Source organism: Microchirus variegatus (assembly GCF_963457635.1).
Source record: "Microchirus variegatus genome assembly, chromosome: 12".
Classification (NCBI taxonomy): Eukaryota; Metazoa; Chordata; class Actinopteri; order Pleuronectiformes; family Soleidae; genus Microchirus; species Microchirus variegatus.
In genome coordinates this window covers 21,303,460-21,324,281 of record NC_139813.1, presented here as the reverse complement: position 1 = coordinate 21,324,281, position 20,822 = coordinate 21,303,460, and the positions used below count along the sequence as shown (strand labels likewise).

The 20,822-nt window shown below is 43.0% G+C and overlaps 1 protein-coding gene across 3 annotated transcripts in view; it reads left to right on the top strand.

Moving 5' to 3' along the window:
- fut8b (fucosyltransferase 8b (alpha (1,6) fucosyltransferase)) overlaps positions 1-20,822 on the top strand; it is a 109,187-nt gene that overhangs the window by 65,327 nt on the left and 23,038 nt on the right. For 2 of the 3 annotated variants that reach the window (XM_083899202.1, XM_083899203.1), the window contains 4 exons: positions 1,390-1,508; positions 2,960-3,122; positions 11,827-11,941; positions 18,063-18,300. In XM_083899202.1, coding sequence (XP_083755328.1) covers positions 1,390-1,508; positions 2,960-3,122; positions 11,827-11,941; positions 18,063-18,300 — 635 coding nt within the window. Of the gene's footprint in view, positions 1-1,389; positions 1,509-1,694; positions 1,763-2,959; positions 3,123-11,826; positions 11,942-18,062; positions 18,301-20,822 lie in introns of those variants that run through there. The other variant, XM_083899204.1, reaches the window with a different exon arrangement.

Sequence of the window (20,822 nt, the reverse complement as noted above, 5' to 3'; positions counted from 1 at the left end):
CGCACCAGCCTTTAAAGTCTCTAATGAGAATCACATCACACCAGCGGAAAAATACCCACCGGACAAGCAAGCGATCATTTAGACGATAAACACTTTTCACTTCGTCAAAAAAAGAAAGACAATCTTCTGCACCTCATTAACAACCGATGGTGTTAGGTGTCGAAATGAAATGATGCAGAATTCTACAAACACTTGGCCAACAACGGTCACTGTCAGACAGATTTATTTTTTTTGGGGGTGAGATTTTATTTGAAGTTTCACAATGTAATTAAGTCGGGCTTGTTTTTCTGGGTTTTGCAACATGGTGAGCTAAAGACTCATTACAGCCGAGCAAGTGGTGTTTATCCAGTCACTTGTCACAAAGATTGCTTTTTAAGTCTGTGTTATGTTTGCTGTGGTTTTGTGTGTTTGTTTTTTTAAATAGCATGACTGCTACAACTTTGTCCTGGATACTACAGCATTTTTTACACTTAAATTAGCAGGTGTACAAGAGATTACAGTACCGTTCTAAAGTTAAAGGTCAATTTAAAAAAAAAAATAATTGTGTTTTCCATTAAAAGTCACACTTTTATTCATCAAAATGAATAGAAAATATAGTCAAGACATTGACAAGATTAGAAATAATGATTTTTATTCAAAATAATCATTTTGACCTTTCGTAAAAGAACCAGCAAAACTGTTTTCAGCTGTCATTGCACAAGGGTTTTCAAGGATTTTCTATCATCCAATAGCCTTCTAACGCCATTAGCAAACACAGTGTACCATTAGAACACTGGAGAGATGGTTGCTGGAAATGGTCGTTTACCACATGATTCATTTAATGTTAAATTCATTGAAAAAAAGTGATTTTCCTTCAAAATAAGGACATTTCTAAGTTACATTACAGCAGGCGAAGAAGAAGAAACTGGCCTTACTTTCCCACTCGTTTTTTGGCAAAGTTGATTAAGAACCCACATGCATCGCACTAGTAATTTCACCTGGGAGTGAATGCAAATTAAATACGTTCCCACTGGTGGAAAAAACCTGTTTTAACTCGAGATTAAATTGTGTTTTTTTTGACCACTGGGAATGGAGCATTACTGATCGACAACAATTTTATTTACTTCTTTTTTTTTTGCGTGTCAGAAATGTGTCGTAGTGTTACATTATTAATGTTTGGGGGCCATTTTTTGTTGTTGTTGTTGTTGTTTCATTATGGAAAGTTATAATTGACATGATCGTAATCTTGTTTTCACTCTTTCTCCGTGAAAGCTGGGATACAGAGTCACTATTTCTTTCTGGCCAAGAAGAGTCATTTTTTCCCCCTTTACTCGCTCTATGATTGCCAACACACGTCCATGTTTCCTGGTCACACAACCTCTTCTTTTTCCTCTTTCCCCCCCCCCTCAGGATACCGGAGGGCCAGGCAGAGGCGGGTTCCCTGGCCGTCGGAAGACTGCGTTCCTTGGAGGACCAGCTAACCAGAGCCAAACAGAAGATCCACAGCTTCCAGAAACTCACTGGAGACGGTGAGGAGGAGGAGGAGGAGGAGGAGGAGGGCAGGGCCAACCTTAAATGTTTCGGGGAAGGATTTTGGCAGGGTTAGGGTAACCATGAAACCCGTTGGCTGGAGTGATCGACTGCACTCGGAATCTCCCGCATTAAAAGCCGCTGTAGCTCAGCGGCGACGATGACGGAGGCGCGTCCCCGTCAAATGGGCGGAGTGGTGTGTGTGTGTTTTTGCTCCTCTGAGCTGTGGTCAGAGGGGCATGGAAGCTGTCAGGTGAGTGGGGGATGTGTGTGAGTGAAGTGGAAGCTGTGTTGGATACCCCAACGGCAGAGAGAGAGAGAGGGGGGAAAAAGGAACGACAGAAAATAAAGGACATGTGAGTGCACAGGGCAGCGTAGGGTCAGCTTTTTCTATCTTACCGCAGGGGAAGAAAATGCTAAAAATACCCTCCAGCTTTTTTCCACCAAGGGAGGGAGCAAAGGAAGGAGTGAGTGTCAGAGAGGAAGGTTAAAAAAACAGATTTTTTTCTCCCCCCACCTCTGTCTCCTCCTGCTTGAGGCTGTCTATCCCTGTTTTTCTTTTTTGTGTGTGCATGTGTATGTGTGTGTGTGTGTGTGTGTCTCTGCAGAAACCAGAATGTGTGCTCCATGTGGGTCACTCAACATGGTTTGGCTCAGGTTATAGTGTCAGTCTCAGACAAGAGTGATATAATAGTTAAAGGAGTGTTTCTGTCACTTAGAAATGTCCTTATTTTTGAAGGAAAAGCACTTTTATTTCCAATGAATATAACATTAAATGAATCAGAAATACACTCTATACATTGTTAATGTGGTAAACGACTATTCTAGCTGCAAACGTCTGGTTTTTAATGGAATATGTACATGTGTAGGTGTATAGAGGCCCATTTCCAGTCTTTTAATGGTACATTGTGTTTGCTAATTGGATGATTAGAAAACCATTATTTCTAATCTTGTCAATTTCTTGACTATATTTTGCAACTCTTTTGATGAATAAAAGTGTGACTTTTAATGGAAAACACACAAAATATTGTATAGGTGACCCCAAACCTTTGAACGCTAGTGTATTAAAAGTTGTTAAATCAATTCTGGCTTGCAAAAAGTATGCATGAATGTATTTATTTTCCTCCCTACGTGCATATTTGTGACATTACACATCTTGCGACAGCGAACGCGCTCCTCCTGGCGCAAAATAATATCCGAAAATCGCCCGAAATTGTGCTCTATGGATTGAATTGCAAACTAAAACTGTTTTTTAAGTTAAATATGTGTTGAAGTGGAGATAAGGTCTTAAAATATTTTGAGAAGGTCTTGAAAAAGTCTTCAAAAGGTATTGAAATGAACCTCAGGATTCCCACATACATTATATACTGTATATAATATACTATTTTTAACACCATATCTGGTTTTTCGTTCTGCTGTGAACCATCCTTGCTTCCCTCTCTCACCGCAGGCCCAGGGCCCACTCAGGAGGAGCTGCGGAGAAGGGTGGAGAACGGCGTGAAGGAGTTCTGGTACTTTGTTCGCAGCGAGGTGAAGAAATTGGCGAGCGTGGAGGCCGGCGAGAGACAAAAGTACGCCGACACGCTTCTTCAAGACCTGGGACATCAGGAGAGGTGAGCGAGAGAAATGTAGAAAGGGGGGAATTGAAACATTGCAAAATAATGTTCCACGAGGATTAGCGGGAAACTGATAAATCCACGAGAAAGGGGTGAAAAGACATGCATCGCTGGTGTGGATCTATTTGTCTGTGACTATGTGACTATGAAGCTTGTCTGAGACGTGGTGGACATGTGTGCAGCACATCTGCCTTTTTGAAACATTCTCTTTTTTCTCTTTTATTCACACGTTATCAGATTAGAGTAGACCCTCGTGTGGGCAGTGCGGCTTCCCCTTCTAAAAAATAAAGCGCACGTCTATTTAGGGAAGGAGCCACAGGTGGTTGTTGTCTTTTGACAACAGTTTCTCATCAAACAGCGCTTATTACTCCACTCAGGGAAATTTGACAGCAGCACAGAAAGGGCTCGTCATTATAAAAGTACATAATACAACAACGCCCTGAACAACACAACAAGATACACAAATGAAACCGACACCTGTTTCACAGTGAAAGAACACTTTGTGGTGTTTTATTTCCTTGTCCTTTTAACGACACGTGATCATTCATCAACTTGTTGTGAAATATTTGACAGACGGCCCAGTTCAGAGTCCTGGCAGGAAGTTTGAAAGTTTATTATTACCAAGGCAGAGCCCTATATAAAACATAGAAGTTGCGCAACAGACGTGAACACACTTCCTGTGTGAGCAGCAGACGCTGCTGCAAGCATGCTTTGCACATGCTTTGTTTTTTTTTTATCCTCTAGATGATCGAGGATAAAGCAGAGAGACAAATCCACTCTCACCTACAGTCAATTTAAAGCAGGGGTGTCAAACCTGTAGCACGTGGCCCAGAATCGGCCCGCCACAGGGTCAGATCCGGTCCGCAGGATGAGTTTGTGAAAATGTCATAAATACTACTATATATTTTTCAGTTTCAGATACTTGCAGCTAAATGTTTTGTGCCTTTGTAGATCCACTGTGATCTGTAAGCTATAATGCTAATGTGTACATAGTAAACAGAGTAGTGCTGAGCACGTTAACTGCTCCAACGCTAACGCACATTCACGCATGTCGCGTTTCCATGACGACTGACCGGAAACAGACGCCTGTAAAGACGTGTTTACGTGTCGCGGCACCGGAGTCCAGGCACTGTTTACCAGTTAGCTCCGTTAGCTCTGTTAGCTGTGTTAGCTGTGTTAGCTCCTTTAGCACCGTTAGCGTGCCTACAGTCAAACTGGAGCGGTCTGTCTATAAAACAAAGAAGAGCAGCGCTACAAATACCTCTGTGTTTAAAGTTTAGCATTACTTTTGGGACTCATTTTAACAATCGGGAGTCAAGTAAACATGACGTCACGCGTGTCTTTGCGCTATGCGTTAATGTGAGCCGTTAATGTGCCAAGCGCTATAAATAATACTATATTTTTTCAGTTCCGGATACTTGCTGCTAAATGTTTTGTGCCTTTGTAGATCCACTGTGATCTGTAAGGTAAAATGCTTATGCGTACATAGTAAACTGAGGCATAATATTGTTGAAATTGCTTTTATTTTTCCTCTCGAAACTTCAAGTTGTTCAACATATAATTCTGTGAAAAGATACTTCAGTAAATGAGAGATTTGGAGCGTCCAATTGATTTAATTTACCTTAAAAAATGGCCTTTCTAATTTGCTGTTTTATGTGTTTCAATCACAGAATGATCCAATAAATAATACGAGTTATAAGAACTCTTCAGCACACGTGTGTGTGTTCTCCATGCAGGAACTTGAAGGCAACACTTGCAGCGGTTGTTAAAAGACAAAGGGCAAAGGCCACATATACATATACACACACAAACACACACACACACACACACACACACACACACACACACACACACACTCACACACGCCCTCGCTGTCATCTGGATGGCAGGCGTCCACGCAGCTGAATGGAGAAAGGCCTGTTGTCACGTCGCCAAGTGGTTCATTGTAATCCTGGTGGAGTGGTTTACACAGCGCCGTTGTCTTAGTCTCTGCTGCCCTAAGCAGCTTTCCAAAGACTGATTCGTCACTGATTCCTCCCACTGCTCACACACACACACACACACACACACACATACACAAACACACAGCCACTTTACTTCTTATATGCATTCACTTTCATTTTTAAACCCCGCCTAGATTTATCTGCGTGTGCTGCAGGCAAAGGCTTCCAGAGCCAACACAAGATAGAAGGGAAAAAATGTCCCACTCTTTCATTTAAATTCTGCGTGGGAGGAGGCAGCGTCCAGAAAATAAAGTCAAAGTAAAAGTAGAAATAAAATAAAGTTGTTACCAGCGGGTGAATTAAAAAATGAAACCCCTCATTAAAACTTACAACTAGAGTTGGTTTGTTAAACAAAGACAAAAGGATTAAGTATCACACTACAGTTATGCTGGGTTTATTTGCCCAAATCCTCTTTAAACCCCATTCAATTTAATTAATATGTCCAAAAAAAAAAAACCTGGCGTCTGTATCCCTTCTAACAAACGTGAGGAATCACTTCCTGGTGTAAGTCGTCTGTCACTAACTTAATCTGCCAATGTTCTCGCATCACATGAGGAGAGTTTAGAGTCCTCGCCAGAGAGGCAGCGATGGAAAAATGGCAGAGAAAAGGGCAGCGGTGCTAAATTCCCAGTTCCATTACAGACGCCAGCTTTCAGTGTGTGTTTTTTTTAGGACAGAGGGCCCTGTGAGAGAAAGGTGTTGATGTATGAGTATGTATTTGCATTTTGTTAAAGTGTAGGACACCTGCTGGCTGGATGTGTTGTGTTGTAAATAGTGCAGGACACACACACACACAAAAAAAACAACACATCAGAGGCTCCGTTTCAAACTGGCTGCTAAAGACTGTCATGCGTAACTTATCAAAAATGTCCTTTTTCTTAATCATCCAGCTCCACAAGGCTCTCTGTGTTCTTCAGTGTACAGTCGTGTACATTGACAATCCCCCCCGCTCTGTGCACAGGAAGTGAATCATTTGATGTCAAGACAGGCGGAAGGAACGGCTACAATAACAGTGCACATGAAAAGTTTCAGAAGTGAATTCTACTGATGAAAAACTCAGTCATCAAGCACAATAAGTGCTTTATTAAATGTCCCCATCTGATAGTATTGCTTGACAGAATCTTTAAAAAAACAAAACCTCAAAGAACATGTCTAATAAGCTGCTGAATATAGCATTTAACAGGGTGTTAAAAGTCTTACAATCATGTATCTAAAATGAAGGCCTTAAAAAGTCTTAAATTCATTAAAAAAGTTATATGCTGGTAAATACATTACTCAAAGGTCTTACATTTTTCGGGCTAGTACGATTTAATGTTATATATTTTTTGTCTTTTTCCCGCGGGACCTTCGAGAAGGAGATGTAGAGAGGTGCTGATATAAATGGTTATCTGCACACTTGCTAGCTAGTCTGCGGCTATGGGTAAGTGCAAATTTTAGTGCTAGGCTCGTTTTAACGGGCTAACGGCGTAAACGTTAACGCAAGACACGTTTTACATGACGACTGACTGGAAAAAGTCGCGTGTGACGTCATGTTTACGTGACTCCCGATTGTTAAAATGAGTCTCTAAAGTTAAACGGTAAACTTTAAAAACAGAGGCACACATACGCAGTACACAGGTACGCTGGTTATTTGTAGCGCTGCTCTTTTCGTTTGATTAACAGACCGCTCCAGTTCGACTGTAGGTGCGCTAACGGTGCTAAAGGAGCTAACGGAGCTAACTGGTAAACAGTGCCTGGACTCTGGCGTCGCGGCACGTAAACATGATGACATGTCATGTGCGTCTTTTTCCGGTCAGTCGTCGTGCATAACGTGCGTTAACCTAGTGCCCAGCGCTACTCTAAAGTAACACTAAACACATAAGCAGCACACGGGTACGCTAGTTATTTGTAGCGCTGCTCTTTTCGTTAAATAAACAGCACGCTTTCGTTCGACTGTAGGTGCGCTAAAGGAGCTAACGCAGCTAACTGGTAAACAGTGCCTAAACATGGCGTCATGTACGTCTTTTTCCGGTCAGTTGTCGTGGAAACATGTCATGCATTAACGTGCCCAGCACTAGCAAATTTATTGAGAGCTGGCTGGATGTGTTTTTGGTCTTAAATTTCATTCAAGGTGGCGTTAAAAAGGTCTTAAAACGTCTTGACTTGCTGCAGATACCCTGTTTAAACAGTTCTGGGTAATTCGGATCTCAGTAGATAATCTGTCCATCTTCTACCGCTTTATCCTCCACATGACGGTCAAGCATGTGCCAAGCTCAGCTGACATAGGCAGCAAAAGACGGGGTAACATATAGAGAAAAACAACCATCCAAAACGAAGAACCCAGAGCTCGAAACAGTCGCTTCACGTTGTGTCGTAGAATCGTCCTCTGTGGGTTTATGAGCTCGTCTTCCTCCTCACCTGGTCTGCTGATATTCAGGCTGTAAATTAAACCTAAAACCTTGTAATTGCTCCTTCGCTCGGTGCAGCATCAGCACTCCGCTTGTCAAGCACCAGCGGCCGCAGCCTCCACGTCTGCAACTTTTTGACAGTCGGCGGGCGCTGGGGGGGGGGGGGTCTGCGAGACCATACGTGTTTATATATATTCTCACCTTTGTGGAGTTTTTTTTGCGTCCAGTTAGAGTCGTGATGGCTTCCCTCCAGTATATGCTGCTGCTGGAGGAGAAGGAGGTTGCGTTGACATCCATCACACACGTGTGCCCCGCCTCCGAATGGGGGGGACAATGACGAATGATACTGGTGTCGATGGAAAAAACTAAGGCACAGTTCACCTTTGCTGCACCGCCGAAATGGGACATTTGTCTGAGTGTCTTTGCACGCGCTGCTTAATATTATGCGCAGGAAACACTCGAGTCACAGAGGATGTGACTGATTTGGGTCAAAAAGGAGTGAGTAATAAACGAAGCGCTGATGCGTTTCGGCGACTGCCATTATCAGCCGCTCTCGGGCATGTTTGTAAGTGGAGGGTCACAATATTTGGCAGCACACAAAGGCATGGGCGGCGGCAGGAAAACGGTCGTCGTCGCTCGGCGTGACGGAAAACAACGCTTCTATAAATAACGTTGAAAGCGTCTTGGAGGGAACGCGTCGCCGTGTTCTGCTCGGTTTTTCTCATCAAAGGCTTTCGTACGATACGAGGGCGCGTGAAATCACACGCGGTTCAAAGGTTGATCGAAACATGACAGTAGGTTTTTTTTACTTCACGAAGGTTTCTGTGTGTCTGTGAAACTGATGTTGAAGTGTCGGGAAAATGTCTGCGCTGAAATGCGAGACGTGTAGAAATATGTTGTTTCAAAGAATGATTGACTTATTTTCCTATTTTCCAGGAGAGGATTTACTTGACTGTACAGTATTGTACTCCACTGTTTCTGTTTCTGTTTCTGTTCCACCTCCAATGAGTCATGTTTAAAGTTTGCTGTGCAGAAGCAGGAGCTGCAACAAACAGCAGGAAAAAGAGCAACGACAATGGTTGCACTTGTATGTGTCCCTCTTGCAAACTCTTCAGCAGTGACTAAACGTTTTTTTTTTTTACGTCCCTGTTGGAGCGACGCGCCTTTATAACGTGCCGGAAAAGGTGCAGACTCAGCGAGTCGGACTGCCAAAATAAAGCAATTAGAGCGCTCGCTCAGGTGTTGTGTTTACATACACATACACTGCAGATCGCAGCCAATCAAACGCCCGGCGTGAGCGATTCTTTCCGTTCCATTTGCACTCAGTTTCTGACCTGTGGAAAATGAAGATCATGTCATTTTTAAAATACAACAAACAAAGCAGCAGGAGCAGTGCGTGTGTTTTTCCACTTAAACACTTGATGATTATGTTATTCCACATATGCAGACCTTAGTCATTGTGTATTCACTCAGCAGATTGACCTCTGACCTACAGTATGTCACATTTACATTTAAGCGTTTAGCGGACGCTTTTATCCAAAGAGGATTAAGCTGCACAGAAGTAGTCTTGGAAAGAAATCTACCAGATAGGAACAGTGGTCTGACAGAGTCAGAGTGCAGAGGTGGAACAACTGTAGAAGGCGAGGGTAGAGATGCTAAGTACTAGGACAGAAGATGCTCTTGGAAGAGTTGGGTCTTCAAGAGCTTTTTGAAGATGGACCGGTAGAAGCGGAATGACACAGGAGAAGTCTGGAGTCTGGATTGTCTTGTGCGGGGGTCGTCGAGCGGGTAATATAAGCCTTTAGGAGAGCATTTAAGCAGGTGGGAGCAGACCCATGGAGCACTTAGTAGGCTAGCGAGCGGCTAATGTTAGCCAGAGGAGCTCGAAGAACAGATGGGTGTCTTTTGAGGCTGATTGAAGACCATTCTGGACCATCTGTAGCAGTTTCACAGGACAGGTCGGGAATATGTTAGTAGAGTTGGCTGTCTGGAGACCGGTCTATTGAATGTAAACTGTGGGCTTGGTCTTGGTATTGTCTTGGTCTCGATACCCTCTGGTCTTGGTGTTGTATTGGTCTTGACTTGGTATGTCTTGGTCTCGATACCCTCTGGTCTTGCTATTGTCTTGGTCTTTATTTGGTACGGCTTGGTCTTGATACCCTCTGGTCTTGGTATTGTCTTGGTCTTGACTTGGTATGGCTTGGTCATGGTATTTTCTTGGTCTTGATACCCTCTGGTCTTGGTATTGTCTTGATTTGGTATTGTCTTGGTCCCGATACCCTCTGGTCTTGGTATTGTCTTGGTCTTGACTTTATATGGCTTGGTCTTGGTATTGTCTTGGTCTTGATACCCTCCGGTCTTGGTATTGTCTTGGTCTTGATACCCTCTGGTCTTGCTATTGTCTTGATTTGGTATTGTCTTGGTCACGATACCCTCTGGTCTTGGTATTGTCTTGGTCTCGGTTTAGACGGTCTTGACAACAAGTCTTTCTGTTAGCAGGGCGTTGCAGTAGTTTAGGCAGGAGATGACCAAAGCCTGTACTAGGAGCTGGGTAGCCTGTTGGGTTAGGTACGGCCTGATTATTCTTATATTCAGTAGTGTAAAGCGACGTGACCATGCAATAATACTGGGTTGGGGTTTTTGTAACCAGGAATCTATACTAAACAAAGACTCACCTTGGAAGTATTAAAAAAAAAAAAAAAGTATTGACATTGACACTGTTATCTTCCTCTCACTGCGAGCTATGAATTGACTTAATTTAGCCGACGACCATATTTTAAAAGTGTGAACGTTTCAACCGTCTGTCGGTTTAATCCGTGAATCTGATAAGTACCTCCTCACACAAGTGTAAAATAATAGTTAACGGTTCTGCTCCAAGTCGGCGTTCTCACACTGACCGTGAACTTGTACATTTGCCATTTGTGTCTCTGTGAATGACTCCCGTGTGAACAAAATGTGCTTTTACCTTTTTTTATTAAGCATTGGTTTTATTCATCACGTATTACCCCGATGTTTTTTTTTTTGGTATTTATGCTGGATTTTTTTTTTTGTCATTGTTAATTCAGAGCAAAAGAGGAGTGTAAAGAGGGGAGGGCGGTGTGTTTGACAAAATCTGTGAAAATGCTTCCATGCGAAAGCTTTTAAGTGCCAACCTGTCTGAAATGGAGTTGGTCTGTTTGAATATATGACTCCTGGCAGCGCGTGAAGCCAACGACGTCCCAAAGATTTCACAGGGAATGCTTTTTTTTTTTACATCGCAGAAAAAGTTGTGTCGTTGAGTTTTTTTTTATGTTCAGCCGCTTATTTTAAAATGAACATAGTGTAAATAATAATTATTATATAATTACCTCTGCCTCGGGGTTTATGTTTTTCTCTGTGTGTGTGTGTGTGTGTGTGTGTGTGTGTGTGTGTGTGTGTGTGCGCAGCTCTGCATTTCTGCCTTTTAGCAGCATTATTCAGAAGCTACTGAAGCGACTTCTGTTAAATTTGTTGTGTAGGGGGGTGTGACATTACCTTTGGAAGACGACTGCTGCCAGAAATGGTGTTTCACTTATTTTAACATTAGCGGTTTTAAGTGTTGTTCGAGGTGTGTGTGTGTGTTAGCTCTTCATATTTTAGGTTCAGAGGTGTAAAAACTGGTGGCCCCCTTGGCATCTTGTTCTAATGAAAACGTGACCTCGTCTTCCTTTAAACGCAGTGAGGTGATATATAGAATATAGACAGAATATAATTCGTGGCTTTATTTTTTTTTATTTACAAAAAACATGTTGGAATTTTACCACCATTCGGTCACCCCCTTGAAATCTCGTTGTGCAGTTTCAGTTATATAATGACAATAAAGATGATTTCTTTATTATTAACCATGGATTTGTGGTCATTTTTGAAGGGGTTTACTTGTGTAAAAAGACTTTGCGTGGAGGTCAGGTCTGGCAAAAATGCGGTAATGGCATAGTTTTTGGACATGTGTGTTGCTCAAGGGCTCTATACTTGCATGGGCACGCTTGACCCTTGGTCCTATCATGACTGCGTGAAGTATTACAATCGACATAAAATTATATTTAGTTGATTTTCGATTTATTTCTGTTTTTGCATCATTATTGTGAACGACACAACGTTTCCATGTCAGAACAAGGACTTTTACTTTGAAATTCAGTGAAATATCATCATGAATATCTTTTTTTTTTTTATTGTCCAACCACTACTGAACAGTTGTTTTTCTCTAGTTGGCTCTCATTGGCCCCTGGGTCATTTGAGTTTGACACCAGGTTGTGAACCCTCTATTTATGTGTGTGCGTGTGTGTGTCTCTGCAGGTCCATCATGACAGACTTGTTCTACCTCAGCCAGGCGGACGGCGTGGGCGAGTGGCGAGTGAAGGAGGCTAAGGACCTGTCGGACCTGGTCCAGAACAGAATCACCTACCTACAGGTAACTACACGTGCACCTGCTGATCAGCCAGCTGGCCTGGTGTTCTACCACACACACTCTCACACACACACACACACACACTGGCACAGGTACTGTTCACTCTATGGTTGTAGCTCAACTTCACTATTTAATTGGACTATTGTCCTTGTTGGAGTACACAAGCACTAATGGGAAATCAATTTATTGAATGAAGTGTGTCCGCCTCTGTTATGCAAGGTGGCGTTATAGCCCCATTCAACTTGTTAGTATAAGGCATTTTTTATTTGTATTTTATTATTTTTTTTACCTTTAGCTGGCGGCTCGTTGGTCGCACGTCTTTCTACTGTCCATTAACTTTAAAATATGTCATTTTTTTAAGCTGACAGAGCACAAATTCACTCTCCTCAGTAGTGAAATGCACTGGTTTGGATTTTGCAGTGCTGTTCTTCATCTCCTGTGCACTGTCTTCTTATATTATGTATGGGTCAACGCTCGGAGATGTGAATTTGCGACTGTAATTAGACTTCAGCTTCACTAACGTGTGTCCGTGTGTTCAAAAATTCCAGTTTTAGTCAGACTAACGCGCCTGTGCCGACTCTTAAATGTTTCTTTCACACCTACAGGCGCACGTTTGCATTTTCTCAGGACATCCTTCATCACACGTCTTTCCATCTATAAATGTCTTAATCAAGGGTGCGATCGCAGGCTGTCGGATCTGACGAGCTTGTTGCTTATCAGCGCTTTATGGGCAAACAAAAGTGCACTGATCGGCACTCACACATATGCAGACGGGCGGGTGGAAGCGTCTGTGGCTGCCCTTTCTTAAAAAACAAGTTTGAATGAATTGACCATGACACAAACTCGTCTAACAGCAGATTTGTCATCTGTGATGTAAGAACCCAGAATAGCAAAAATGCTATTTTAAGAACATTAACCCCGATTCTCAGAACACCTTAGCATACTTTATTTTGTTTTCGACAGGCCAAAACAGGTTAAATGTGCTCATAGCGCCCTCTGGTGAGTCATGCGTTGATTCCATTGGATGTTCTGAAGCGCTTCTAGGCTGTTTTTGAACTTTCTCCCTCTCAAGTTCAAATCTATATCCAGATTTCCAGATAAAAAAGTGACAGCACTGATGTTCATTCTCAAACACGTCCACAACCTGAGACCCAGGACACATCCGCTCACCTCCAGCATCACCATCATCATCCCCCCACCCCATAGCTCCGGTGCGGGGCCCTTGTGTGCGCCGCTGTGGCGCAGCACCAGGCCCTGCAGCATTAATGAGCCGGTGTGTTTGATGAAGAGGACCAAGTCAGTCTGGTTGGGTGGAGACAGCACCACTAACAGCTGCTGTCACCACTGCTGAGGGATCACACCGCTCCACCAGCTGCCATCACTAATTCATCACACACACACACACACAGAGTCGTACACAGATGGATTCACTCGCAACTATGAATGCACACACACACACACACACACACACACTCATGCTCAACCACAAGATTGATGTACATGCTTGTACTCAAAGGGAAATGATCTGTGTGTGTCTCTCACTGTCTCACACACACACACACACACACACACACACACACACGTGGACTCCTCCCTGCTGTCCTGCTGTCTCTGCCACCCACACCGCTCTCTGCCTTCACTCCTGGTTTTAGCTCCCTCCGTCTCCGCATCTGCTCCATCTGTCGTCTACTTACGGCACCGAGTGAACGTGGCTTGGCCGTCTTCACGTGTGATTTCCAGCTTAGTCATCTACATTTGTACAACGAGCCTTCGTACGACGGTATTAATTAGGAACGAGCGAGATAGTGTAGGAATGGGGCGATGCCACTTTTTGGTGTCCAGACAAGACATTTGTGCTGAGTAGTTTGTAAGACGTAATCCTCCAACTGTGCGACAAATATTATTCTCCAAGTGGGAGTTAAACAGCCCAAACATGACTCAGCTGAAATGCTTTTGCTGATTTTAATTTACATTTTTACAGTCTGCGCGGAGTGAATTTTACATTTTCATCTATCTGATATCAGATCCAGTCATTTTAATGATTGCCAGTATCCAATCGTGTGTGTATACGTGTATATGTATATTTATTTATATATGTGTGTATATATATATATATATGTATATATGTATGTATGTATATATATATGTATATGTATGTATGTATATGTATATGTATATATGTATATGTATATATGTGTATATATATATATGTGTATATATATATGTATACATATATATGTATACATATATATATATATATATATATATATATATATGTATGTATACATAAATGCATATATGTGTATATATACATATGTATACATATATATATACATACATATATATATATATATATATATATACACACGTGTATGTATACGTGTATGTATACGTATATGTATACATGTACGTATACATATACGTATACATATACGTATACGCGTATGTATACGTATATGTGATTGTTGTACGACGACCTTGAGTGTCTTGAAAGGTGCCTTCAAATATAATGCATCATTATTATTATGTATACGTGTATGTATACGTATATGTGTATATATATGTATGTATATATGCATATATATGAATATTTAATAGTCCCAGAATGGTAAGTCTCCCGTGTTATAGCAGTAAAGACAGTCAAAGTAACAAGGTAATAAATAATAAACATGCATTTTGACAGATAGGAAAAGACTAATATAGGAAAAATATGAAATATTAAGATAGAATAAATAAAAAATAGAATAGTATATCATATAGCAATATAGATGATGATCAACTAGAATATGTAAAGTTTCATGTGGGAGAAGGCGCTGCACAGCAGACATTTTGGATTTATCAGTTGTGATGGTGTCATACGGGGGTGTGGGGGGTGGGACAAGTTGTCCTTCAGAGATAATAGCCTGGCTGTTATTCTCCCCCCTCCCGAGTGCAGACACCTCCGCTGGGTCACAGGGGCATCCCAGGACTTTTCCCGTAGAGGATCGCTGACAACTCTGCCTCAGCTGGACAAAGCCTTATTGTTTTTGTTTGCCAGCTGCGACTCTACTGTTGTGGTTTCACTCGTACTTCTCAAAACAGTTAACACAGGAACCTGTTTTCACAATCCTGGCAACTCCAGACCAAAATATATATATGTACATATATAGGGTGATGTCTGTAAGTTGTACAGATGTTTCCTCAGTCGTTTGGTTTCTCGTTTCTTTTTCAGTCGTTTCAGTCCTTGTATGTCAAACCTGTCCCATTTTATTATATCATATAATAATATATTTATTTCGGTGAGGACGATTGGGTGGCTTGAAATCTGATACGTCTGTCTAAACCCCTATGCCCTGGATAATTAAAGTTCTGTTCCATTAAAAGTGTCACTCGTCGACCACTTGGGGCAGCAAACGACATTTAGCCGAACAAAAACGCAGCATATGGAGAGGAAACCGCTTACAGCTCAGTGTAGTGTGAACTAATAGGCTTTTGTCCTGTTTTTTTTTTCTCCATCCCATTTGATGCACACCAGCATTATTTTTTTCTGTGAATACCCACTGCTTGATTCCAGTTTGAAGACTCCGGTGTGTCAGTGACAATGAAATCTACTGCAAATGGAGGCAATGACGGCGATGCACCACATTCAAATGCCTTGCTTTGGTGAAACATTGCAGTAGCGGTGGTGACGCCCAACATTACCAACATTATTTTGATGGACAAAAACTTTTAATGGTGTGGATTCATTGTGAATGTGAAACACAGAGGCAGCAAACAGCAGACATTTACCTGAGTCGAGAGTGTGGCCATCACGGCGGATAATTACCCGGGGCCTTGACGTGCTCTATATTTTTTTATTCATTTCCAGTTGTTCACAATATAATATCTGTGCCGTCTCTCACGCCGCATTTTGAACAGGCACTTAACCCGCGGTGCAGAGCGGCACTTGGAGGCTGCCTTTGTGCATTCGTCTGCCGTCATTATCCCGGCACCGAGTCTCTGGAGTCGCCCCGGTGTCGTCATTATCAACCCGGGGATCCTGAAAGCAGCAGCAGCAGCGGCGGTGGCACACTCCGCGCGCACGTGCCAAAAACTCTGTTGACAGAAAACAAGGTTTAAGCAGGCCTCTTTTGTCGGAGCGTCACCGTAGATTATTATTACAGTGGGTTTTACACCTATGGGGCGAGTATAGTGTGGCTGTGTTTGGCTTGTTCTGTCAGCTCGCTGCTGTACTCGGTTCGTGTTATTGCAACAGCGGCGGTGTTAATCAGTTTCTCAGCACCTGAAGAAACCTCTCTTTTCCTCTCTCCTCTGTCCTCTCTCCGCTCCTATATCTTCTCATTTCCACTCTATTTTCATATCCTCCCTTTTTTCCTCTCCACTTCCCCTGCCGTTCCTCCTCCTCCTCCTCCTCCTCCCCCCCATCTCTTCCTCTCCTGCAAGTACGAGATAGGCAGCGTTCAGCGGTGGGTGCCGGCGCGGCCTGATTACTGTGAACCATCCACAGCTGCAGCAGCAGCCCCTAATGAGGAAAACACTCCCATCAGCTGGTAATTGCTGTTTAGGAGAAGGTGGTTGGCACGGGGAGCGCGGCGGAGTCACTCAGATTGGCTGCCGAGCGAATCGCGAGCGGGAGTGAAAAAAAAAAACCCAGCGCGGCAACTCGTCGGCGAACGCAGCGTGTCGTCAACTCTGTAGTGGGAACCAGCAGAGTGACACATGCCAATCTCGTCTGGTTTCAAGCACCCAAAAAAAAATGCTTTCTTCCTTTCGTTGGTGTTCATTCCCTCAGACGATGTAAGATATTGAAACTAATTTGAGGGATGAAATGGGGGGAATATTGGAAGTGGCGGACGGCAAAAGGAGAAAGATAACAAAAAGAAGTGTGAGGTAATAGTGTCACACGTGGGTTGGAAATGACTAGGGATGCAACGGTGCACGGTTTTGGGGCCACGGTATCTGTACGGTTTCCATTTATCTTAATATAAAACTGCTCAGACTAGCAAAGGCAATATTACATTGTACAAATAATTAAAAGCACAGATATAATCACATCACAAACTTAGAGCACTATCAGATCAAATGAAACAGCAAACATGAAATTGAAAAGAAATAAAGTTTAATGCTATCCAACAAAAATAAACACAAGTTTAACCAACTCACAGAAACTACAACTACAAATACACCATGCTGCTCCAAGTGAAAGAGACGGCTGAGGACGCTTGCTCTAGGTGGCGCTGTAGAGCGAGTGTGTCTGTCGAATACCCAACTTCAAACCAACGTCACTGCGCTGCATAACAGATTGGTTTGTTTGTTGACATTCGTTTTCTCATTCTCATCGTAGTCCACGCTGAATCCTATACGAAGACGGCGCCGCTTCAAACTTCCTTTTTTCAGAGTCTCGTCCACTCGCGGTGACGTCTCTGCTCCTGAGTGGATCTAATCACGCAGCATTGTGTATTTTAACACATTTTTGACGGACTGAAGCGTACCGAAATACCGTTGTTTGCCGTTGCGTAATGTGCAGGGTGCGGGGTGCAGGGTGAGTTTATAGACTAAGTTTATATCGTTTTTTAAAAGTAATTTACAGTATTTTATTGTTCTTTACGTTTATATTTTCACATACTTTTTAATTACAAGGTTTTTCCATGTAATTTCATTCATTTGGAAAAAAAATTTTTTTATTATTTTTTATTATTATTTTATATTATTTTATTATACATTTTTTGTTGGTGTCAGATTATTTGTAACATAATGGTCATGAACACTGGTTGGAAGGGCCCCATGGGAATTTCTGCTTAGGGCCCCTACAGACTCTAGAATCGCCTCTGCGAATACCTCGAAATGGCATATTGTTGCTTATTTGTCAATCCAAGAAGAAAAATCCAACAATATCATCTTCAAGGAGAATTTGTGAGGACGTCGTAGATTATTGATCAGTAGAGGAAACGGAGAAAGAGCAGGCAACATAAAATTAGTGTGAAGTTGAGTGCGAGGGAGACGGCAGGAACCAAAGGAAACAATATCAGCCGTGTGTTATTACAAGTCGGGCGAGCCGGGGCTTTGAGAGATACAAGATGAAGGTCAAGCAATAAAAAATTGTTGAAACATTGCTTTTATTCTTCCTCCTCCTCCTTCATTCCAGAACCCCCCAGACTGCAGTAAGGCGAGGAAGCTGGTGTGCAACATCAATAAGGGCTGCGGTTACGGCTGCCAGCTCCACCACGTCGTCTACTGCTTCATGATCGCGTACGGCACCCAGCGCACGCTCATCCTCGAGTCGCACAACTGGCGCTACGCCCCCGGCGGCTGGGAGACCGTCTTCCTGCCCGTCAGCAACACCTGCACCGACCGCGCCGGGGCCACCACCGGACACTGGTCGGGTACGTCCGCACACACACACACACACACACACACACACTGTGCGTCACTGGTGATTAATCACGTAATAATCTAATAACACTGGTTTTCAGAGCTACAAGGAAAAAAAAGAATGTGGAAGTGGCCAGACGCTTTTTTTTTTCCCTTTGTGCTGCTGCAGCAGAAAGGAAGCGTGAAGCCCTGGCTAAGCAGCAGCACGCTGCAATTTCTGTTAAAGCACTTTGGCAGCGAGTGTAGCAGCAGCAGCAGCAGCAGCAGCAGGTGACTGCTCAAAGGTTTCACTGCCAACAAATGCTTGTGACTATAACAGTAAACAACCCACTCCTCTGACCTACAGTAAATCTACTTCGCCGACTCTAATGGCAACCGAGATGATTGGGAATATGTTTTAGGCCCTGTTTGTTATCCCGGGCCTCTCAGCGCTCACCTGTGATTCATTCACTCTTTCCTCCGACTAACCACGAATGAATTAATAGAAAATATGCATCTTAAAGTGTGTCAGGTGTTCAATGGATCCATTTCAAACACTACATTAATGAATGGAATTGAAAGTATTGAGAATTATCTCGCTTTCGTGTGTTTCTATCGTCTTATCAATAGCGTTTATATTAATTAGCTTCGGCTAAACCGCAGAAAAAAAAATTTCTCACTGTTTAATTCAATAAACAACGCCACACAATACAGCCTCTGTAGAGCATTTTGTATTCATCACGAAAACAGGATGCTAGCTTAGCCTTCATTCATTGTTGATGTACAGTAAGTTTATCAAACTAGTGCAGTGTCCGTAGGAAGTATGTATGTCAGTTATGGTAATGCACGATAACGAACGTAAAGGCTAACACGATACACTATGCAACCTCATTAGGCACAACACAAATCAAATACGCCTTGTAAAAGAGATTCCAGCGTGGCTGACGGACACAAAACGGCTGGCTGTGCTAATGCTAATCGTAGCCTCACTAGCTTACCTGTGGGAACAGGTTCGCCAAGTTAGCCGCAAAATCGTAGTGCTCGCGTATTGGTAGATGGACACCGGCTTCGTAGTTTCAGTATAACATTTCAGTAGAACGAAAACGGCTGGCTACGCTAATGCTAATCGTAGCCTCGCCAGCTTACCTTTGGAAACGGGTTTGCCAAGTAAGCTGCAAAATAGTAGTGCTCGCGTATTGGTAGATGGACACCAGCTTTGTCGTTGCAGTATAACTAAAACGGCTGGCAACACCTAATGCTAATCGTAGCCTCGCTAGCTTACCTTTGGAAACAGGTGTGCCAAGTTGGCCGCAAAATGGTAGTGCTGGCGTATTGGTAGATGGACACCGGCTTCGTCGATTAACACCAGTATAACATCATATTCTGCGCTGAACCTTGTGAAATGAGCTGCTGGCTACCCGTTGTTGACAATCCTGACACAAATCAGGGATGCACGCTGGGCCATGCTCAACCCTTATCCAAAATCTTAGGTCAATCTGACTAACGGTCAGCGAGATATGCCCGTCACAGACACGCACACACACACACACAGAACTTGCTTTATAGATAGATACTGAGTATTTTTGTGAAAAGCCTGAGGGAGGAGGGGTCCTGGGACCCACTGCTCCGAGTGAAGTTATGTGCCGGATGCATCGTTTGATCGTTTAGAAAATAGGTTTTTGCTTTGTGAAATCACACAGAAAAAGAGTCGTACAGTAACTCGTGGAACTGCTTTGATCTGTGAAGTTTACTCCTGTTGTAACAATCGTCCGTTTGAGGCACTGTGAGTGGATTGGTTTGGAGAATTTATAGCTCTGCTTTGGGGGGTTTTAATTCTCACAGAGTTAATGATAGGGAAGAAAAAAAAAAACCTGGAGGGAGTGACTGACCTGACCGGAACTGGAATAGTATTTATTTTTAGTCACGCTGTGCTCCAGGGGAGGCAGTGTTTGGTCCCTGTGGAGGTCAATAAGTCACTCTATTGGTCCACTACTTAAAGTCAGGGTACGATAGTGAGAAAAATAGTTGGTTGTTAAGTCTCATCCTCAGGTCTTAGAAACTAAGGCCAGGGCAAAAAAAAAACAACAAACGGATGTAATATAACAAGCAATTTATTGAGTAGCCACCAGGAGTTTGTTTGGATGGAAGTCTATGGATGGAGTATGAGGGTTAACACTGATGACAAGAACACATACACTTTTAGAAATAAGGCCTCCAAAAGTTCTGCAAGGGCTGAGGTTCTACCTGGAACCATTTGTTTTTCAATGGTTCCAGTTAAAACCATTTTGATCCAGAGAACCCTTTAAAAGCCCTTCCTGGAATAAAGGGTTTTTGATGCTGGGATGGGCCTCTCTCTCTCTCTCTTCCTGGCTGAATTGTCCTGCCGTTGGTCTCCAATCGTAGTTAAGGACATGCAGAAGTCTAGTTCTTCCTCATAGAAAAGCCCTTGTTCCAGCGCAGAAAGTTCTGTTCTCCGTCGTGTGCTAAGTGCTAAGGATAAACGCTGCGCCCGTGGACACACGAGCGTTCATGTTAGCATTCACTCGGCTCACCC